Source organism: Salmo trutta, chromosome 18, assembly GCF_901001165.1.
Source record: "Salmo trutta chromosome 18, fSalTru1.1, whole genome shotgun sequence".
Classification (NCBI taxonomy): Eukaryota; Metazoa; Chordata; class Actinopteri; order Salmoniformes; family Salmonidae; genus Salmo; species Salmo trutta.
Window position 1 is genome coordinate 50,829,699 of NC_042974.1, and position 23,547 is coordinate 50,853,245.

The 23,547-nt window shown below is 43.7% G+C and overlaps 1 protein-coding gene across 1 annotated transcript; it reads left to right on the forward strand.

The window, feature by feature from the left end:
• Positions 1-867: 867 nt before the first annotated feature.
• Positions 868-21,372, forward strand: LOC115153471 (CDP-diacylglycerol--glycerol-3-phosphate 3-phosphatidyltransferase, mitochondrial). The gene is made up of 10 exons (XM_029698939.1): positions 868-1,039; positions 9,609-9,819; positions 10,311-10,485; positions 10,561-10,750; positions 10,876-11,054; positions 12,036-12,238; positions 12,409-12,700; positions 13,736-13,884; positions 14,230-14,368; positions 20,429-21,372. The coding sequence occupies exons 1-9, from the start codon at positions 921-923 to the stop codon at positions 14,347-14,349; spliced, it is 1,638 nt and encodes a 545-aa protein (XP_029554799.1). The 5' UTR covers positions 868-920; the 3' UTR covers positions 14,350-14,368; positions 20,429-21,372.
• The last annotated feature ends 2,175 nt before the right edge of the window (positions 21,373-23,547 follow it).

Below are 23,547 nucleotides of genomic sequence, written 5' to 3' on the forward strand. Positions count from 1 at the left end.
CAATCACGGCAGGTTGTGATCCAGCCTGGACCTTACCGTGAAATGCTTACTTATAATGCAGTTCAACAGTTTTTTGTTAAGAAATTATTTACTAAATACACTAAAGTAAAACAAATTAAATGTAACACAAAAAAATACAGAGGCTATATACAGGGTACCGGTACTCAATGCGTGAGGGTACAGTGTTTCCCAAACTCGGTCATGGGCACACGTTTTGTTTTTTGCCCTAGAACATCACAGCTAATTCAAATAACCAAAGCATGACGATGAGTTGGTTATTTGAATCAGCTGTGTAGTGCTAGGGCAAAAAACTAAACTTGCACCCAGAGGGGCCCATGACCGAGTTTGGGGAACACTGCTGTAAGGAACCCTAGTTAGGGGCCCATGACCGAGTTTGGGGAACACTGCTGTAAGGAACCCTAGTTAGGGTAGTTTATCTTTGCAATTTCCAAAGCCTTCTGCCTGTAAGGCCACTTGTATTAGGTTGGCTTTTTTTTGCCTTAGAATATTGATCTACCCCTGATAGCTAAATGTGCAGCCTATAGTAGAGGTGCGATAACAAGGTGCCCATAAAATATCCTCAAAGTCAGGTCCTGGACAGAACCACCTGGCTCTGTAGTTCAGAACTCGACCGCTAGAGGTCCCGCTAGAACGGGAATTGTATTTATTAATACAGACAAATAAGTAATGTACTGTGTGTGTGGCGCATTCAGTTACGCTGAAATAATGTGGATACATAGATTTCTTTAATCCAGATTCTGCCCTCAACTAAATTTCAGAAATAGTTTATTTATAATCCAGCTGTACCCCGATGCACATACGTTGAACACTGTGTGCAGAACATTTTGTGCATGTGCAGTGCGGATGTCCTTGTTTCGTTTCCATTTGCTGATAAAGTTGGGTTGATTGAAACGGCTGTCATGATGGCGGCTCCCAAATCGTGGAGGAGGCTTGTGTACTCTGTGTACACACCGGTCCTTACCGGGCTTTTCACCCGAATATCAGACCGATTGTTCCGCACACGGAATCGGAGGAGAGGGTAATTAATATACGACTGTTGTAGACATGGAGAAAAAAAGACAGACACTTTTTCTTCGTCAGACGTAATGACAGAGTTGTCTTGCCAGCGACGTGTGCGTACTGCCTGTCTTTACGTGCACAGTGTTTCCTGTTGTTTTTTGCCATGTCAATTTCTTAGCTTGCGTCAAATATTATTGAAAAAAAATGTATGTTGCATTCGTTGATCTGATTGGCATTACTGTTGTGTGCAAATAGTTTAAATCTTACAACATAGCTACATGCTCAAGTCAAGGTTACACGATTAACACACGTGCATGTCAAGTTCAGCAAGTAGATATAAACTTTGCAAAACATTCTCTGTGGGCTAGATATGGTGCGATATGAGACTTCCTTTCCAGTTTCTTTAGCCCTTATCTGTGAATTCGCCTCTTCCTCCTTGTGTTGTCAAGTCTCTGCGTGTAGAGTAAGAGTAACTCAGAAATTCTCAGAATGAGGACATATCTAAGGTCCTTTTGTGGGTTCCTGAAAACCTAAAGTAACAACGATTGTCAAATGTCTGTCCACAACTGCATATATTATGCGTCAGTTTTACGTCACCTTAAGTAGCTAATACCATAGTGTCTCACAGACAGTGTCTGGCCTAGGCATAGCTGTGAGTACCAAGGTCAGGGTTGTAGACTGTCATGCAGGAGTGATATCAACCCTGTGCGGTCAAAACGACTCCTCATCTAGACTAGGGTTGCATCCCAAATGCACCCAATTCCCTATTTAGTGTACTACTTTTGACCAGGGCAAGTAGTGCATAGAGTGCGATTTTGGACATAGCTGAGCTTTATCGTCATTCCTATAACCTGAGGTGGCTATCATGGCACCTAGACTTGCTAGGCTACATGGGACTCTTAATAATAATACGTGGTATTTATCTAGTTTTCAAGGACCAGTATAGCACGCTTATGGCCATAGAATAGTTTTATCTCAATATTCATGGCACCCTAGAGGCTTGATTTGGCTACACACAATATCACATCTCTATTCACTGCAGCTGAGCGACAGATGATAGATGCACTTGCATGTACAGTTGAAGTCGGACGTTTACATACACTTAGGTTGGCGTCATTAAAACTCGTTTTTCAACCACTCCACAAATTTCTTGTTAACAAACCATAGTTTTGGCAAGTCGGTTAGGACATCTACTTTGTGCACGACACAAGTAATTTTTCCAACAACTGTTTACAGACAGATTATTTCACTTCTAATTCACTGTATCACAATTCCAGTGGGTCAGAAGTTTATGTAACCGATGTGAAATGGCTAGCTAGTTAGCGGTGGTGCGCGCTAGTAGCGTTTCAATCGGTGACGTCACTGGCTCTGCGACCTTAAGTAGTTGTTCCCCTTGCGCTGCAAGGGCCGCGGCTTTTGTGGCGCGATGGGTAACGATGCTTCGTGGGTGTCAGTTGTTGATGTGCGCAGAGGGTCCCTGGTTCAAGCCCAGGTTGGGGCGAGGAGAGGGACGGAAGCAATACTGTTACATTTACATACACTAAGTTGACTGTGCCTTTAAACAGCTTGGAAAATTCCAGAAAATGTCAATTGGAGGTGTACCTCTGGATGTATTTCAAGGCTTACCTTCAAACTCAGTGCCTCTTTGCTTGACCTCATGGAAAAATCCAAAGAAATCAGCCAAGACTTCAGGAAAAAAAATTGTAGACCTCCACAAGTCTGGTTCATCCTTGGGAGCAATTTCCAAATGCCTGAAGGTACCACGTTCATCTGTACAAACAATAGTACGCAAGTATAAACACCATGGGACCACGCAGCCGTCATACCGCTCAGGAAGGAGACACGTTCTGTCTCCTAGAGATGAATGTACTTTGGTGCAAAAAGTGCTAATCAATCCTAGAACAACAGCAAAGGACCTTGTGAAGATGCTGGAGGGAACTGGTACAAAAGTATCTATATCCACAGTAAAAACCTGAAAGGCCGCTCAGCAAGGAAGAAGCCGCTGCTCCAAAACCGCCATTAAAAAAGCCAGACTACGGTTTGCAACTGCACATGGGGACAAAGATCGTACTTTTTGGAGAAATGTCCTCTGGTCTGATGAAACAAAAATAGAACTGTTTGGCCAAAATGACCATTGTTATGTTTGGAGGAAAAAGGGGGAGGCTAGCAAGCCACAGAACACCATCCCAATCGTGAAGCATGGGAGTGGCAGCATCATGTTGTGGGGGCGCTTTGCTGCAGGAGGGACTGGTGCACTTCACAATATAGATGGCTCACGAGGTAGAAAAAATTATGTGGATATATTGAAGCAACATCTAAAGACATCAGTCAGGAAGTTAAAGCTTGGTTGCAAATGGGTCTTCGAAATGAACAATGACCGCAAGCATACTTCCGAAGTTGTGGCAAAATGGCTTAAGGACAACAAAATCAAGGTATTGGAGTGGCCATCACAAAGCCCTGACCTCAATCCTGTAGAAATTTTGTGGGCAGAACTGAAAAAGTGTGTGCGAGCAAGGTCGACAAACCTGACTTAGTTACACCAGCTCTGTCAGGAGGAATGGGCCAAAATTCACCCAACTTATTGTGGGAAGCTTGTGGAAGGCTACCTGACACGTTTGACCCAAGTTAAACAATTTAAAGGCAATGCTACCAACTACTAATTGAGTGTATGTAAACGTCTGACCCACTGAGAATTTGATGAAAGAATTAAAAGCTGAAATCATTCTCTCTACTAAACTCGGCAAAAAAAGAAACGTCCCATTTTCAGGACCTTGTCATTCGATGATAATTCGTAAAAATCCAAATAACTTCACAGATCTTCATTGTAAAGGGTTTAAACACTGTTTCCCATGCTTGTTCAATGAACCATAAACAATTAATTAACATGCACCTGTGGAACTGTCGCTAAGACACTAACAGCTCACAGGCGGTAGGCAATTATGTTATGAAAACTTAGGACACTAAAGAGGCCTTTCTACTGACTCTGAAAAACACCAAAGGAAAGATGTCCAGGGTCCCTACTCATCTGCGTGAATGTGCCTTAGGCATGCTGCAAGGAGGCATAAGGACTGCAGATGTGGCCAGGGCAATCAATTGCAATGTCTGTATTGTGAGACGCCTAAGACCGAGCTACAGGGAGAAAGGACGGACAGCTGATCGTCCTCGCAGTGGTAGACCACATGTAACAACACCTGCACAGGATCAGTACATCCGAACATCACACCTGCGGGACAGGTACAGGATGGCAACAACAACTGCCTGAGTTACACCAGGAACACACAAACCCTCCATCAGTACTCAGACTGTCCACAATAGGCTGAGAGAGGCTGGACTGAGGGCTTGTAGGCCTGTTGTAAGGCAGGTCCTTACCAGACATCACTGGCAACAATGTCGCCTATGGGCACAAACCCACCATCGCTGGACCAGACAGGACTGGCAAAAGGTGCTCTTGACTGACGAGTTGCGGTTTTGTCTCACCAGGAGGGATGGTCGGATTCGCGTTCATTGTCGAAGTAGTGAGCGTTACACCGAGGCCTGTACTCTGGAGTGGGATGGAGGTGGAGGGTCCGTCATGGTCTGGGACGGTGTGTCACAGTATCATCGGACTGAGCTTGTTGTCATTGCAGGCAATCTCAACGCTGTGCGTTACAGGGAAGACACCCTCCTCCCTCATGTGGTACCCTTCCTGCAGGCTCATCCTGACATGACCCTCCAGCATGACAATGCCACCAACCATACTGTTCATTCTGTACGTGATTTCCTGCAAGACAGGAATTTCGGTCTCTGCCATGGCCAGTGACGAGCCCGGATCTCAGTCCCATTGAGCACGTCTGGGACCTGTTGGATCGGAGGGTGAGTGCTAGGGCCAGAAATGTCCCCCCCCCCCCCCCCAGAAATGTCCAGGAACTTGCAGGTACCTTGGTGGAAGAGTGGGGTAACATCTCACAGCAAGAACTGGCAAATCTGGTGCAGTCCATGAGGAGGATGTACACTGCAGTACTTAATGCAGCTGGTGGCCACACCAGATACTGACTGTTACTTTTGATTTTGACCCCCCCCCCCCCCCCCCCCCCTTTGTTCAGGGACACATTATTCCATATATGTTAGTCACAGGTCTGTGGAACTTGTTCAATTTGTCTCTTTTGTATCATATTAAGTTCATACAAATATTTACACATGTTAAGTTTGCTGAAAATAAACACAGTTGACAGTGAGAGGATGGTTCTTTTTTTTTTTGCTGAGTTTATTATTCTGACTTCACATTCTTAAAATAAAGTGGTGATCTTAACTGACCCAAGACAGGGAATTTTTACTAGGATTAAGTGTCAGGAATTGTGAAACTGAGTTTAAATGTATTTGGCAAAGGTGTATGTAAACTTCTGACTTCAACTGTGTTCATGGTCATATTCACTTGGGAACACCATAGCAAAACGTTTAGAAGTGAAAAATGAAAATGAGCCTTTCTTATTGGTAAAGTTCAAGTGGTCACTCCATGTTTTAGTCTGTTTTCTTCAGTTTGATGGGAATGAATGACACATTTGTCTGTCAATGCCCTCCTGACTGTGGGGTAAAGGAGGGAGGGAAGAAAGGAGGATTGTGTTGCCTGTTAGCAGTAATAAGAAACTGTTTGGATGGAAGACACATGATCTAAATTAACCCCCGGGACAAACACGTACAATGGCAGCCACACGTACTCACAACTAAAATGGCTTTCTTCTAGCTGTCACCGGTATGCCCCTATTGCACTAACTTTTTTTCATCAATTCCCCCAGCACATATCTCAGCTTTCTCTAAGATCTAACCTCATGATATTCCCACTGTTCTACAAAGAGTGAGTCTAGTGTGTTCTCTCTAAAGACACTGTGTTCCAGTGTACTTACACCCATCCAACCTTTGTCCAGTGGTAAAACAGGGGTCTAGTATTGTATACTTAGCCTATATGGATAGGACACCGAGTTGTTGGACCACCATAATAAAAGGATGGTTCAACCCATAGGCTTTAAAGCTATTGGTTCAAAACAACAGTGGAGCCACATCTCTATGTGACTCGGCTGTTTGATGTTTATGTTGATTGTTTTGTCTCCTGTGGGTTGAACCCACACTGTAATTCCCCCCCCCCCCCCCCTGCTATTGTTCCTCCCCAACTCTCTGTCCTGAATGAACTCTGGGGCAGCATCCCAAATGGCACTATATTCCCTTAATAGTGCACTACATTTGACCATGACCCATAGGGTAAAGGGTGACGCTATGTAGGGTTGGGCAATATTACGATAGCAACAATGGTTGTCAGCCATTATTGATGGTGACATTGATGTGACAGACTGTGGTTAAGCCTGTTTGAACTTGATTGGTGCAGCGCAGGAAAAAAAAGTATTGCAGCACACAAGTGACATTCAGCGTAATTTGCCTATTCTAATTTGCTCTAGCTTATTTGAAGAGATACCTTTTTATATAGCCTACAGAATGCAAGAGTGGAATCTAGGTCAGACAGAATTCCACCAAAGGAGTGCAAAATGCCCAGTCAGAAAAGTTGATCTGTCGGATGCATGGGTATTAGGCTATAGCCTAAACTTATTTTTATAACGGACACTCCTTAAATAGCTTGTGTCTACCTGTTTTAAAAAAAAAAAAAACGTTTTATAAAGAAGCCTATATTCCCTTGTCTCTCCATTTGATAGCCTTCCGTCATATTCATAGCCTATGCTTCATCGTTTTTATGCATGGCTTTTTCCCAATCAAACAATGAATGTTTCATCTCAGTTATTTGAATCGCCTAAAACCTTAAGGTAGCCAGAGGACTAATTATGAGCGAACAATATCAATAGCCGGAAAAATCCCTCAATGCGAGTTTGACAATTTTGGTTTTCAATCTATCCTTCTCCTAGGCCTATCATGAAAGGCAAGTTAAAGTTATGAACAGTAGCTTGTTTCCCAAATATTCTAGCCTATGAAGGTGTCCTAGTTGTTGTGGCTTTCAAAAATAACAAATGAAAGTCTATAGCCTAAGCCTAGACTATTCTCAATCACAGCTTTATGAGGGATAGTATGAACAATAATATACATTTTTCAATCTTATTATGAAAAAAAAGCAATTATCCAGTTCTGAAGATGGTAGACTGCTTCTATCTAGCCCATGATGTAGGCCTATAACCTAGCTCACTTCAGTAAGATGGCCCATTCATTTTCACTGCTCTATCATGTGCATGTGCGCACACACCTGCTCTGCTTTTCCACCAGAAAGGAGTATTAGAGAAGATTTGCCATCGCCTGAACTTAGCCTCTGCCCAGGCTTTCAACATTATCTTTCATCATTTTTTGTCTAGTTGCGTTTGAATTCGCACTATAGTCCAACGGTCATTTTTAGCTGATTAAAAAATAGATATATATTTGGGGGAGTGGCCTCATAGGGGCGACCATCATTGTATTGTTAGATTCTAAATAAACAGAGTAAAAACTCACGTATGACTAGTAAAGCTCGAACCAAGTTTATTCACCAACAGGGTCACACGGCTGCATAAGACAAGACATACAGTTGAAGTCAGAAGTTTACATACACCTTAGCCAAATGCATTTAAACTCAGTTTTTCACAATTCCTGATATTTAATCCTAGTAAAAATTCCCTGTCTTATGTTAAGATCACCACTTTATTTTAAGAATGTGAAATGTCAGAATAATAGAGAGAATGATTTATTTCAGCTTTCATCACATTCCCAGTGGGTCAGAAGTTTACATACACTCAATTAGTATTTGGTAGCATTGCCTTTAAATTGTTTAACTTCGGTCAAACATTTCAGGTAGCCTTCCATAAGCTTCCCACAATAAGTCGGGTGAATTTTGTCCCATTCCTCCTGACAGAGCTGGTGTAACTGAGTCAGGTTTGTAGGCCTCCTTGCTCGCACACACTTTTTCAGTTCTGCCCACAAATTTTCTCTAAGATTGAGGTCAGGGCTTTGTGATGGCCACTCCAATACCTTGATTTTGTTGTCCTTAAGCCATTTTGCCACAACTTTGGAAGTATGCTTGCGGTCATTATCTATTTGGAAGACCCATTTGCTACCAAGCTTTAACTTCCTGACTGATGTCTTGAGATGTTGCTTCAATATATCCACATTTTTCTTTCCTCGTGATGCCATCTATTTTGTGAAGTGCACCAGTCCTGCAGCAAAGCACCCCCACAACATGATGCTGCCACCCCCGTGCTTCATGGTTGGGATGGTGTTCTTCGGCTTGCAAGCCTCCCCCTTTTTCCTCCAAACATAACGATGGTCATTTTGGCCAAACAGTTCTATTTTTGTTTCATCAGACCAGAGGACATTTCTCCAAAAGTACGATCTTTGTCCCCATGTGCAGTTGCAAACCGGAGTCTGGCTTTTTTATGGCGGTCTTGGAGCAGTGGCTTCTTCCTTGCTGAGTGGCCTTTCAGGTTATGTTGATATAGGACTCGTTTTAATGTGGATAAAGATACTTTTGTACCTGTTTCCTCCAGCATCTTCAAAAGGTCCTTTGCTGCTGTTCTGGGATTGATTTGCACTTTTCGCAACAAAGTACGTTCATCTCTAGGAGACAGAACGTGTCTCCTTCCTGAGCGGTATGACAGCTGCGTGGTTCCATGGTGTTTATACTTGCGTACTATTGTTTGTACAGATGAACGTGGTACCTTCAGGAATTTGGAAATTGCTCCCAAGGATGAACCAGACTTGTGGAGGTCTACAAAAATAAATTCTGAGGTCTTGGCTGATTTTCTTTTGATTTCCCCATGATGTCAAGCAAAGAGGCACTGAGTTTGAAGGTAGGCCTTGAAATACATCCATAGGTACACCTCCAATTGACTCAAATGATGTCAATTAGCCTGTCAGAAGCTTCTAAAGCCATGACATCATTTTCTGGAATTTTCTAAGCTGTTTAAAGGCACAGTCATCTTAGTGTATGTGAACTTCTGACCCACTGGAGTTGTGATACAGTGAAATAATGTCTGTGAACAACAATAACATGTTCTGCATTCCCCTCTCTCCCTTAGTGAGTTGATTTGAATGATATTTCAAGTTTACAAGTCAGAACCCATCAGTATATCACAATGTTTTATGGGTACATAATCAATCATGATAGGACAAAGGTTGACATCGCCCAACCCTAGTATAGGGTGTCATTTGGGACGCACTTAGTGAATGCCAGGTTGAGATCTTTCAGGAATTAAATTCAGGGATATTACTGCATGTGGAATGACCTCTGAGGGTCACAACCTTTACAGTAGATTGGGTCCTCCATCCTTTTGTCTGTCAGTTGCGTTTTAAAGACAGTCACAGACCGAGCAACAACAGCCATACTGGTATGAACCTAGTGCCTGGTTGAGAATCACATGACGTGTGTGTTACTGAACATTAGGGATGGGGTTAGACACGCGTACACACACCAGCAATATGACTGAGCCCTCTGTTGTCAAAGATTTCAGTAAGTGTGATAATTCACAGTGATAATGGAGGTGGGGGGTTGGATTTGTTTTTTTTTATCAATGGGAGGCAATCGCCACTTCAGCTATAGACTAATTTCCCTCCACGTCTCCCCACCCCCCTACCTCTCTCTCTTCCAGGTCATCCGTGTTGCTCTTAGCCCCTCTCCTAGCGGAGGCAGACCCCTCTCCCCTTCCCGTCTTCAGGTCCCCTGGGTCGACTGGAGTTCAGGGTACCGATGGCCTCCGTGCCCGCTTCCGCTGGATGGCAGAACACGTGCCCGCCTTCAGGGTTCCCGGCACACACATCCACATCCTCACATCCCCTGACCAGTTCTACCACACCATGAAGGTAAGGTGTGTGTGTGTGTGTGTGTGTGTGTGTGGTGGAAGCTTTCTCTAAATCATGTGATGTACTAAAAAAGAGGGTGTAATTATCAAAAAACGAGGAAAGGAAATAATTGATTGTTCCCTCCAACACAGTGTGCTCTTTATACCACAGTGGCGCTCAACCGTGTGTGTGTTTGTTTCTTTCCGTGGTTGACTATTTGTTTGAATTGCGTACAGGATGTGTGAGTTTGTGATAATGCTTGAGTCACCGGCAACAACCCTTTCGGGCACAGCAACAACAAAAAAATCTGTTTATTTGGCTGTGTGGGAACATTAGGAAACAGTGCATGTGACTCACCTGATTGAGAAATAATGACTAGGCTGGAAGAATATCAGGTTCTGTGTGTGACGTCTTTGAATTTTATTCGGAGGGAGTTCAAGCCCCCTGATGAAGCCCTCTAGTTTGTCCTGTAATGCCTGAATTTACTGTAATTTAGTTTTTTTTCTGTTCAGGCTCGTATAAAGACGGCTAAGAGGCGAGTGGTGATGGCCTCCCTGTATCTGGGTACAGGGCCGCTGGAACAGGAGCTGGTGGACTGTATGCAGGAAGCTCTGGAGCGTTCACAGGAGGGTGACAACCCCGACCTGCAGGTCTCCATTCTACTTGACTACACGCGTGGCTCACGAGGTAGGTGTGTGAGGGAGAATGCCATATCACTCTTACAAAGTTGTCTGTCTGTAACCCTTCTCTCTGTCGGTCTAGGTCAGACTAACTCTAGGACCATGTTGCTGCCGTTGCTGCAGCAGTACAGCAGTCAGATGCGCGTGTCTCTGTACCATACCCCTGACCTGAGAGGGCTGCTCCGGCTCCTGGTCCCACAGCGCTTCAACGAGACCATTGGGGTACAGCACATCAAAGCTTACCTGTTTGATGACGACCTCATCATCAGCGGGTACACGCTCGCGATAAACAGTTGGTGTTTTTTTTTCATACAGTAGCTGATGTTTTTTTTGGCATCTCTCGTTCAACCTTGTCTCTCTGTCCTTCACTCTCTGTCTCACCTCCCTCCTTCCGCAGGGCCAACCTGAGTGACTCGTACTTCACCAACAGACAAGACCGCTACGTGCTCCTGGAGAACTGTGGGGAGGTGGCCGACTTCTTCTCTGATCTGGTGGGCGCCGTGGGTGACGTGTCGTTACAGCTACAGACCGACAACTCTGTGAGCATGATGTACGGCATGGTGCACCCCTACAGAGGTATAAAACGCACACATAACACAGAGGTAACACATACACAGACCCTAAGTGTGTAACTCCTTGCTCAGTTCTTCCCGCACACTCTCATAATATAGTGTAATGTGGTGGTGTTGGAAAGGGTAATGGAATCAGATTGGCTGCAAATGTAGCCTGGTTCCAGTTCAGAGACCCGGTGAAATCCGCGAACTGGCATGTGTGTGAATGAGAGAGTGGGAGGCAGGCGAGAGAGCTGAATGACATGTCTGCAGAGCTGGACCGCAGTTGGCACGGAGACCAGAAATAGAGCAGTGATGTCAGATTTGCTGGTAAGCAATACGGAGTGGGAAAACACACACACTCTAATCATTAGTGAATGAAGTTCCCCAGCTGAAAGGGAGCGTTAACTTTACAGTAAAAGCACGTCTTTAGAATGAACTCAAATGCTGAACTTACAGGTACCCCTCTCTCCCTCCTTCCCTCCTTCCCTCCCTCCCTCCTCTCTCTCTGAGTCATGTCTGTGCGTGGCCCCAGCCGCCAGGTGTAGTCCAGATATTGACCCACAGCTGTCATGCCCAGAACTAAATTACCAACTGTACTTTATGCACTCCCCTGCTCTACTGCACACTGTGTGTGTGTGTGTGAAAGATGTCGTTCAACGTTTGCTGCGGTGTATGGTTAAAGCTAGAATCCTTAGTCGAAACAACAATAAAGGGGTCACCCTGCATGTGTTTTGGTAAAAAGCTTAGGGATGGGCCTGGAGAAAGTTGACACCCTTAAATTCATAGACATCACTATGGTTGCAAGGACTGACAATATATCGACATTATCATTTTCACCATGTTTTTTGTTAAACTAAGGTCATGAGGCATTTATAAGTCATGTTCTTCATGAATTAATTGATGTGTATATATCATTCATTTAGAAGTCCTAAAATGGATTCTAGCTTTAACCAGGTCGGTCTGTTTCCTCTTCTCTTACATCACTACATTCTTTTGTCACTAGGCAACAGAGATGATTTTTCGGCGTCGGCTCGGAAACACATCATGGAGGTGGTCAACACGGCTCGCGCGCGGCAACACATCGCCGAATCAGAACGTTTGGTGCGGGAGAGCGAGGGGGAGGAAGGAGGGAAGGAGGATACTTGGGTTTTTCCTCTGGTTCAGATGAAACCTCTGGGAATACAGGTGGATGAGCAGGTCACACAGGTGGGTACACAGACATGCACCTGGATACCACTGCCCTCACCAACTAATATCGGACAAACAACTCCCACTGCACATGTTATCTTGGAATGTTTTTGTCTTTTTTTTTTCCTGTGTGACTTAAAAATGTAAATGTGGCCACTACATCTGAACTTCACCTTATTTCCTTGCAGCGTTTGCTGACTGATGCGGGTCCCGGTGCGACGGTGTTTCTGACGTCGGGGTATTTCAACCTGACCAGGGCCTACATGTCGCTGGTTCTCGGGCGGGGCGCCGACTACCGGATCCTCACCGCCTCCCCGGAGGTCAACGGGTTTTTCGGCGCCAAGGGCATTGCCGGAGAGATCCCAGCCGCCTACATCCACATTGCCAGACAGTTCTACAGCAAAGTGTGTCAACTGGGTCAGCAGGAGAGGGTTCACCTCCACGAGTACCACAGAGCACAATGGACCTTCCACGCCAAGGGTGGGTGACACGCACGCAGAGAAAGTAGGCTACACACACAATATAACCCTTGGCCTGAGAGCCTAGATTTGGCTGTGAGTTATGCCAGGTAGTGATGTGATTGTTGTTGCTATGATGTGCCATGGTCAGACAGGGAGCTGCTGGGAAGCCGAGGGTGAGTCCCAAATGGCACCCTATTTCCTATATAGTGCACTACACTTTTGACCAGAGCTCTATGGGCCCTGGTCAAAAGTAGTACACTATTTAGGGAATAAGGTGCCCTTTGGGACTCGCACAGAGTGTCTATTCCAGCCTGACAGACAGATTAGCTGGACCACGTTCTACTGTTATGTTCTCTGGCTCTGCTGTTCTGTCCCTGTGGTAAGCTAGACATGTTGCGGGAGTGACAACGGCTTGTCAAGTCATTCACCCTTAGCCCCGGGCCAAGGAAACACACACACACAGAGTCATTTCTGGGTTTTGATGGACTTCGGGGGTTTCTGTGCTTTAGTGTGTTCTTTATATTTGTGGGCGTGGCAAACAGGAACCAAAATCCCCATTTGAAACGGCTTATAAACAATGCTCTGACAAATGATATCTAAACTACTGCCAACATGCACTTCTCTTTCGCTGATACTTATAGAATAAAAAGGCAATGTGTCCAAAATAAATAATATTCGGCTTAACTGAAATGTTAGTGATGCATTAGTAGCTAGGTAAGTAGTTTTTTTTTTCTTCTTCTTCAAAAGACCAGTCTTTGAAAAAAATGTAGGGGAGGGAGAGCGGGAAATGAACACACAGTGAAGAGAAGTCCCTTTTATTAGATGAAACAGGGCGGGCCGGCGGTTTCCCGTAAGCACAGCAAGCACTGCAGGAGCGAGAACAGTGGGGGAGAACACACACAGCACCCAGCTGGGAGAGAATCAATGACCATTAGAGTAGAGCAGACCCTGACCCTTAGCTGCAGAACAAATCACTGATGTGGGGAAACTACTCCCCTCTTTCCTTCCTCCACCAATATCTCTCTCTCTCTCGTGTGTGTGTGTGTGCACGCAGGGTTGTGGTACTACCTACGGGGGCAAGTGCGGCCATGCCTGACACTGATTGGGTCTCCTAACTTTGGCTATCGCTCTGTGCACCGGGACCTGGAGGCCCAGATCGCCATAGTAACAGAGAACCAGGTACTACAGGCCCAGCTGCAGGAGGTAGGCCATTCAAACTGAAAACTTTATTTAAACGGACTTGATGGCTCAATACTGTGGCTCTGCTTTATACAGCTCTCAACCAAAGGCCTGTCTACAAAATTCAACTGGTCTGATAGTTCCTGGTATAATAAGCTATGCTGAGCTGGCATATGCAACGCAGACTGAGTTCGAGCTTGGAGGGAAACTTGTTCAGCAACTTGTGCTAAATGTCTCTGTGAGACAGTGGGAGCTGATGTATGGCTATACTATGGCCTTCAATTTTAATGTGCCCCTTCATACACACATTATTTATTTATCTTTCTGCTTCTCTACATCTCGATCGCTGTCTCTCTATCACACACACAGGAGCAGGAGATGTTGTACCAGAGGTCTACAGAGGTGTCCAGCTCTACGTTCCAGCAGCCAGACCGCCACGTCAAACTGTGGGTCAAACTGCTTACTCCCCTCATCAAGAACTTCTTCTGAGAGACACCGCCTAACACGGGTAACACACGCAGACAAGAGCGCACAGGCACACAGTGTACTAACCCAACACGGGTACCACTCCCACTGAACGATCATCTCTTAGTCATGCACAGAAGTAGACGCTGTCCAGAATGGCAGAATGTCCTCAGTTACTGCTGTGTGTACCAGCCCTCAACCCAAACTCAAATCCTAGCTTCCAATCTAGCCCTGCCCAGAAACTAAACCGAGCTACCCCTGCTTGAATCCTACCCCCACTGCCCTTACCACACAGACCTTTATCCATTGTACATATAGAGGACACTCCCTCCTCAATGTCCTGGCTCTGAGAGAAACTCTCTGGCCTTTTGATCCCTCAGCTGAGGGCATCAACATTCTGCAGTCTGGACCCATTCAGCTGTGTGAGAGTGAGAAAGGAATGTGACAGGGAGTTTCCCTCCTCCCTCTAGTTAAATCCCCTTTCATTATGGCATTGCGGTGATGATTTGACAGATGGCGTATGCAGTGTACGAGACAGTGGGGTCAGAGGGAGGATAAGAGGGTGACCTGATTTGTGTTCAAACAGGGATGTAGACTTGCCTAATGTCACAGCCACATGGCTTTGAGCAAGAAATTGACTGTCAGGAGTTACATGGACTTGACATGGAGTCATTGTGGGAGGTTTTGAGAACTAAGGTAGGAACATATTTTTCCTTCACAAACTTCTATACTGTGACGTTATTCTGAATATACGTTTCATATTATCACAGGCAGAAGGACTATATATTCTCATGTGTTTTTTTTGCTGTAGCCTACATTGATTTATTTTAAGTTCTATTTCATTATTGTGATATTTGGTCTACTGCTACATTGGTATCTTAAATTACACTTAACAAAAATATATGTTTCATTAGCTGAAATAAAAGATCCCAAAAATGTTCCATATGCACAAAAAGATAATTTCTCTCAAATGTTGTGGACATTTGTTTACATCCCTGTTAGTGAGTATTTCTCCTTTGCCAAGAAAATCCATCCACTTGACAGGTGTGCCATATCAAGAAGCTGATTTAAACAGCATGATAATTACACAGCTGCAATTCTGTCGCAACACAATGCCACAGATATCTCAAGTTGAGGGAGCGTGCAATTGTCATGCTGACTGCAGAAATGTCCACCAGAGCTGTTGCCAGAAAATGTAATGTTCATTTCTCTACCAAAAGCCGCCTCCAACGTTGTTGTTTTTTTAGTGAATTTATCAGTACGTCCAACTGACCTCACGATCGCAGGCCACTTGAAGCCACACCAGCCCAGGACCTCCACATCCAGCTTCTTCACCTGCAGAATTGTCTGAGACCAGCTGATGAAACTGTGAGTTTGCACAACCGAAGAATTTCTGCACAAACTGTCAGACGTCTCAGGGAAGCTCATCTGCATACTCGTCGTCCTCACCCAGGGTCTTGAACTGACTGCAGTTTGGCATCGTAACTGACTTCAGTAGCTAAATGCTCACCTTTGATTGCCACTGGCACGCTGGAGAAGTGTGCTCTACCGGGCAGATGGCGGACCGCGTGTGTGGCGTCATGTGGGCGAGCGGTTTGCTGACGTCAACGTTGTGAACAGAGTGGCCTGTGGTGGTAGGGATATGGTATGGGCAGGCATAAGCTACAGACAATGAACACAATTACATTTTATCAATGGCAATTTCAATGCACAGAGATCCTGAAGACCATTGTCCTGCCATTCATCCGCCGCCATCAGCTCATGTTTCAGCAGGATAATGCACGGCCCCATGTCACAATGATCTGTACACAATTCCTGGAAGCTGAAAATGTCCCAGTTCTTCCATGGCCTGCATAATCACCCGACATGTCACCCACTGATCAAGTTTGGGATGCTCTGGATGGATGTGTACAACAGCATGTTCCAGTTTCTGACAATATCAAATCAAATGTATTTATATAGCCCTTCTTACATCAGCTGATATCTCAAAGTGCTGTACAGAAACCCAGCCTAAAACCCCAAACAGCAAGCAATGCCGGTGTAGAAGCACCTATCTAGTGAAGAGGAGGGGGACAACATTCCACAGGCCACAATCAACAGCCTGATTAACTTTATGCGAAGGAGATGTTGCACTGAATGAGGCAAATGATGGTCACACCAGATACTGACTGGTTTTCTGATCCACGCCCCTGCCTATTTTATTTTAAGATGCCTGTATTTCCAGTCATGTGAAATCCATAGATAAGTGCCTAATGAATTTATTTCAATTGACTGATTTCCTTATGAACTGTAACTCAGTAAAATCTTTTAAATTGTTGCATTTATATTTTTGTTCTGTGTGTATGAAATTCTGGTCTTGTAAGCCCCACAGCTGAGTATGTGTGAATACAGTTTTTTCCACATTTTGTTACTTTACAGCCTTATTCTAAGATTAAACATCAATCAATCTACACACAATACCCCATAATGACAAAGCGAAAACCATATTTTTACAAATGTATTAAAAATAAAAAACAAATCACATTTACGTAAGTATTCAGACCCTTTGCTATGATATTTGAAATTGAGCTCCGGTGCATCGTGTTTCCATTGATCATCCTTGAGATGTTTCTACAACTAGATTGGACATGTTTTAGAAAGGCGCGCGCACACACCTGTGTGTGTGTGTGTGTGTGTCATATATATATATATATATATATAAGGTCCCACAGTTGACAGTGCATGTCAGAGCAAAAACCAAGCCATGAGGTCGAAGGAATTGTACTTAGAGCTCCGAGACAGGATTGTGTCAAGGCACAGATCTGGGGAAGGGTACCAAAACATTTCTGCAGCATTGAAGGTCACCAAGAACAGTGGCCTCCATTATTCTTAAATGGAAGAAGTTTGGAACCACCAAGACTTTTCATAGAGCTGGATGCCCGTCCAAACTGAGCAATTGGGGGAGAAGGGCCTTGGCCAGGGAGGTGACCAAAAACACGATCGTCACTCTGTCAGAGCTCCAGAGTTCCTTTGTAGAGATGGGAGAACCTTCCAGAAGGACAACCATCTCTGCAGCACGCCACCAATCAGGCCTTTATGGTCGTGGCCAGACGGAAGCTACTCCTCAGTAAAAGACACATGATAGCCCGCTTGGAGTTTGCCAAAGGCACCTAAAGGACTCTCAGACCTTGAGAAACAAGATTCTCTGGTCTGATGAAACCAAGCTTGAACTCTTTGGCCTGAATGCCAAGCGTCACATCTGGAGGAAACCTGGCATCATCCTGACAATGAAGCATGGTGGTGGCAGCATGCTGTGGGTGGTGTTTTTCAGCGCCAGGGACTGGGAGACCAGTCAGGATCGAGAGAAAGATGAACGGACAGATCCTTGATTAAAAACCTGCTCCAGAGCACTCAGGACCTCAGACTGGGGCGAAGGTTCACCTTCCAAAAGGACAACCAGCCATAGCCCGGACTTGAACCCGATCGAACATCCTCTGAGAGGCCTGAAAATAGCTGTGCAGCGACGCTCCCCATCCAACCTGACAGAGCTTGAGAGGATCTGCAGAGAGGAATGGGACAAACTCTCCAAATACAGGTGTGCCAAGCTTGTAGCGTCATACCCAAGAAGACTCGAGGCTGTAGTTGCTGCCAAAGGTGCTTCATGAAAGTACTGAGTAAAGGGTCTGAATACATATGTAAATGTGATATTCCTGAATTTTATTGTTACTGTAGTACATTTGCAAAAATGTTTGTTTTTACTGTGTCATGGGGTATTGTGGGTAGATTGGGGGGGGGACTATTTAATTCCTTTTAGAATATGGCTGTAACGTAACAAAATGTGGGGAAAAGTGAAGGGGTCTGAATAGTTTCCGAATGCACTGTATGCATATGGTGGGTGTTCTGCAGTGACATCAAAATGTTGCTGTAAATGGATGTCTTCGAATAAGAAATTCAGACTTGTGTAAGCCCCACTGCTATACTCAAGTATGTGGGAATACTATAGGCTATGGGTCAGTTTCAAGATGGAGCCAATTGAGATGGCCACCCTGTTTTCTAGCTCCTAAGCAACTTTGCATTATTATTATATATATATATATATATATATATATATATATATATATATATATATATATATATATATATATATATATATATATATATATATATATATATATATATATATATATATATATATATATATATTTTTTTTTTATTGGTTATTTCTCACATTATTAGCCAAAAACATTTTTGCGGTAACTCACCAGATACAAGCGTTTCGCTACACCTGCAATAACATCTGCTGAATATGTGAATGCGACCAATTAAAATTGTATTTTATGCAAATGGGGGGTGTTCTGCAGTGATGTCTACAATGCTTTGAATTAATCACCACCTTGTAGCTCGCTGTCAATTTCACCACCATAGATAGTCCTCTACTTGGCTGTTTACTCGGTCTGCTGCACTGCTACATGTGTGTTTGTCACTTCTCCTCATGAGCCACCTGGATAACAGCGCCCGTTTTGCACTCACTATGTGATCCGGGACCTCCAGATGTACAAATTAGCACTGTTTGTATCGTTTTGACATTGCAATATTTTTGCATTAGTGGCTGTACTTGCACCAAAACGGCAGTATTTTTCCTTCATAACTTGTTTCCCATCTTTGTTAATAGGGAGCCAATTTTGTATTCGGCACTTTTTTTTTTAAACTGATCAAAACTTTAGTTTTCTCATGGCTCTCTCTTGTCCAGCTGCAGCGGACATATGGTTTGGAACATCGCATCGCAGTAAAATCACAGTATGGACTTGCAATGCATATAAAATCATGACAATCGCAATACATATCGTGTCGGCACAACTATTGTGAGATCCCTGGCAATCCCAACCCCACTGTGGTATCCCAACCCCACTGTGGTATCCCAACCCCACTGTGGTATCCGGTACAGTGCCTTTAGGAAGTATTCATTACCATTATTCCAGTTTTTTTTGTGTTACAGACGGAGTTCAAAATTGTATAAATAATTTGTTTCAGGTCTTGCCATAGATTTTCAAGTAGATTTAAGTCCACTAACTCAGCCACTAGCTGTCGTGTAAGCAACTCCAATGTAGATTTGGCCTTGTTTTAGGTTATTGTCCTGCATAAAGGTGAATTCATCGCCCAGTGTCTGTTAGAAAGCTGACACAACCAGGTTTTCCTCTAGGATTTTTGCCTGTGCTTAGCTCCGTTCAGTTTTTAAAATAATGTTTTATCCTGTATAACTCACCAGTCCTTAATGGTTACAAGCATACCCATAACATGATGCACCCACCACTATGCTTGAAAATATGTGGAGTGGTACTCTGTATTGTATTGGATTTCCTACAAACATATATTTTTGTCCTGAATATTAAGTGTTAATTGCTTTGCCACATTTTTTGCAGTCTTACTTTGGTGCCTTGTTACAAACAGGATGCATGTTTTTGAATATTTTTTATTCTGTACCGGCTTCCTTCATTTCACTCTGTCAATTAGGTTAGTATTGTGAAGTAACTACGTTTTTTTTTACCAATGGGTGCCCTTTGCGAGGCATTGGAAAACCTCCCAGGTTTTTGTTGTTGAACCTGTGTTCAAAATGCCCTGCTCGACTGAGGGACCTTACAATTAGCTGTATGTGTGGGATACAGAGATGAGGTAGTAATTCAAAAATCCTGTTAAACACGTATTGCACACATAATAAGTTCCGTGAACTCACTGACTTGTTAAGCAAATGTTTATTCCTGAACTTATTTAGGCTTGACATAACAAAGGGGTTGAAAACCTATGGGGGGGGGATGTGTATGCCAGTGACAAAAGTAATCTATTTCATCCATTTTAAATTCAGTATGTAACATAATGTGAGCTTCCTAGGAACCGTGGGACCGTGAGTAAGATCTACTGTGATAGTGGATTTTTTTCATGCTGTTTTTCAACACGCATCTTTCTCCCACACACATCCTCTTACCTCACTGTAATCAGCATCACATCCCTCCAATAGACATGTTTTAAAAATGTTAGTTTTTTTTTTTAGAAACATTGTTATTTTAAAGTATTTCAGATGAAAGTACTTTAGTCCTTTTTCTTTTCTTTTTTCTTCTCTCTCTCTCAGGCTTCTCCTTGGTCTTGAGGTTGAAGGTCCAGATGGTGGGGCCCCTCATACAGGTCTTGTTGATGGGACACTCCTCATACACGTTCTTGGTCTCCTGATGGTCCACCGGTACTGCCTTGATGAAGATCGGCATGTTGGGGGTCAGCTCCTTCAGACGAGCGTCCGCTATCATGCCCGTCTGGGTGTCCCTGTGCGCCCCTCCACACACACTGTATAAAGGCTTGAACTCTAAACATCTGTCATCTCTCCAACCACTGTGACTGACTCTTCATCGCCACATTGTGTGTTTGTATGTATCTACAGTGCTGTACAAACGGATCCCTTAGTTACCAATGCTTGAGATATAGTACTGAGTTTTTATTGCTGTGTGTTTTCATTGAACTATAAACATTCACTACATATAGACCAGCAGGAGGAACTGTAGCACAGGATGTTTTGTACATTCAATAAACTCTCATTTAGTTCTGTATTGACAGAGTGGAATCTGGTACATGAGTCTCTGCCAGGTGTGTCTGAAATTGAATACACACGTGTGTGTGTGTGGAGTGTTGCGATCCCTGGAGGAGCCTTAAAGTGAAAATCTTCTTAAATATATTTTGCTTCATGATGTGGCTGGTGACACTTCGCTTCTTGAAAACTTGACTGCTGACATGTAAAACATTTTGGGACCATATCAACAGTGGACTAATGAAAAAAATACCTAAAGATAGTTTTTGAGTGGATTTTCCCTTTAAGGACAATTGAGAGGCGAACTGAAGTATTGATGTTTACTACTCTAACCAGCTCACACACTGAGTCACCCCATAAACTGAACTGGATAGTCATACACTGTGTGGGTGTATGACTATCTTTGTAACCTAAAAGCGACTGTGTTTTGAGCAGTGGCGGCCCCTCGGAGGAAGGGGGGGACCATTCTCAGTGAATTTCATAAAAATTGTGAAACATAGCATTGTTTTCTCTTTTTAGATAACTATACTAAATATATTCATGTCACCAAATAATTGATTAAAACATACTGTTTTGCAATGGTCTACAGTAGCCTCAACAGCACTCTGTAGGGTAGCTCCATGGTGTAGCCAGAGGACAGCTAGCTTCCTTCTCCTTGGTACACCTAGGAGGCTCTTGGTTCTTACCCCCTTCCATAGATTTACCCAGTAATTATGACAACTACCATGTTGGAAGACGTCCTCTATCAGAGCTCTTGCAGCATGAACTGACATGTTGTCCACCCAGCCAAAGGATCAGAGAATGACTCTAGTACTGAAAGCATAAGCTACAGCTAGCTAGCACTGCAGTGCATAAAATGTCAGTAGTTGACTCAGAAAGACCATAGTTGAACAGTTTACAACAAATTAATTTAATAAATGGAGAAGCAAGAGATTGCGTAAAATAAATTATTTCACTTACTTAGCTAGCAAATGCAGCTGGCTCAAACAGAAAGGGGATACCTAGTCAGTTGTACAACTGAATGCCTTCAACTGAAATGTGTCTAATGTATTTAACCCAACCCCTCTGAATCCGAGACGTGCGGGGCACTGCCTTAATCGATATCCAGAGGGATGCTATGTTAGCTAGCTAGCTATGACTATCCAACACAATACTGGAACTCTTCCAAGTCTAGGTAAGCTTTTGGTTTTATTAATGTATTGCCACCAGGGCACGCTGGTGTAACTGCTTACTGACTATACACTAACGTTACTGCATGATTGTAGCAGGGTTTACTAACGCATTAGTTCTATTAGCTATGTTGACTAGGACGTTACTTTAGCTAATATGGGGACAATTATGTAGGCTGTGTGTAGCGGTTATGACATGGTTTGGCTTGGAAAGGTTTTTTCGCCTGGTCACATACAGCTGATGTGTTAACTGAAGTCAACAAACAAAGGGAAAAGGTGAGGGGAGGAGAGCGCATAGAGTCGAGAAGGAATACAACGTGGCTACTATGAAAGTGAACGGTTTATTCGTGATCGGGGTGTATTCATTCAGACGATTCTGTTGAAAAACCTTTCTTAAATGGAAAATACCTGAATTTGTCCAATAGAAACTCTCATTTGCAACTGTTGGACTATTGATTACACCCTAGATAAGATACAGTTGAAGTCGGAAGTTTACATACACCTTAGCCAAATACATTCGTTTTTCACAATTCCTGACATTTAATCCTAGTAAAAGTTCCCTGTCTTAGGTCAGTTAGGATCACCACTTTTATTTTAAGAATGTGAAATGTCAGAATAATAGTAGAGTGATTTATTTCAGCTTTTATTTATTTTATCACATTCCCAGTGGGTCAGAAGTTTGCATACACTCAATTAGTATTTGATAGCATTGCCTTTAAATTGTTTAACTAGGGTTAAATGTTTCGGGTAGCCTTCCACAAGCTTCCCACAATAAGTTGGGTGAATGTTGGCCCATTCCTCCTGACAGAGCTGGTGTAACTGAGTCAGGTTTGTAGGCCTCCTTGCTCGCACACACTTTTTTAGTTCTGCCCACAAATTTTCAATAGGATTGAGGTCAGGGCTTTGTGATGGCCACTCCAATACCTTGACTTTGTTGTCCTTAAGCCATTTTGCCACAACTTTGGAAGTATGCTTGGGGTCATTGTCCATTTGGAAGACCCATTTGCGACCAAGCTTTAACTTCCTGACTGATGTCTTGAGATGTTGCTTCAATATATCCACATAATTTTCCTCCCTCATGATGCCATCTATTTTGTGATGTGCACCAGTCCCTCCTGCAGCAACACACCCCCACAACATGATACTGCCACCCCCGTGCTTCACGGTTGGGATGGTGTTCTTCGACATGCAAGCCTCCCCTTTTTTCTCCAAACATAACAATGGTCATTATGGCCAAACAGTTCTTTTTTTTGTTTCATCAGACCAGAGGATATTTCTCCAAAAAGTACGATCTTTGTCCCCATGTGCAGTTGCAAACTGTAGTCTGGCTTTTTTATGGCTGTTTTGGAGCAGTGTCTTCTTCCTTGCTGAGCGGCCTTTCAGGTTATGTCGATTATAGGACTCGTTTTACTGTGGATATAGATACTTTTGTACCTGTTTCCTCCAGCATCTTCACAAGGTCCTTTGCTGTTGTTCTGGGATTGATTTGCACTTTTCGCATCA

Excerpts from the sequence above, each read along its gene's own strand:
- LOC115153471 (XM_029698939.1), top strand. The coding sequence starts at position 921 with ATGATGGCGGCTCCCAAATCGTGGAGGAGGCTTGTGTACTCTGTGTAC. Across the intron at positions 11,055-12,035 it reads CATGGTGCACCCCTACAGAG|GCAACAGAGATGATTTTTCG; the intron begins GTATAAAACGCA and ends TTTTGTCACTAG. Across the intron at positions 12,701-13,735 it reads ATGGACCTTCCACGCCAAGG|GGTTGTGGTACTACCTACGG; the intron begins GTGGGTGACACG and ends GTGTGCACGCAG.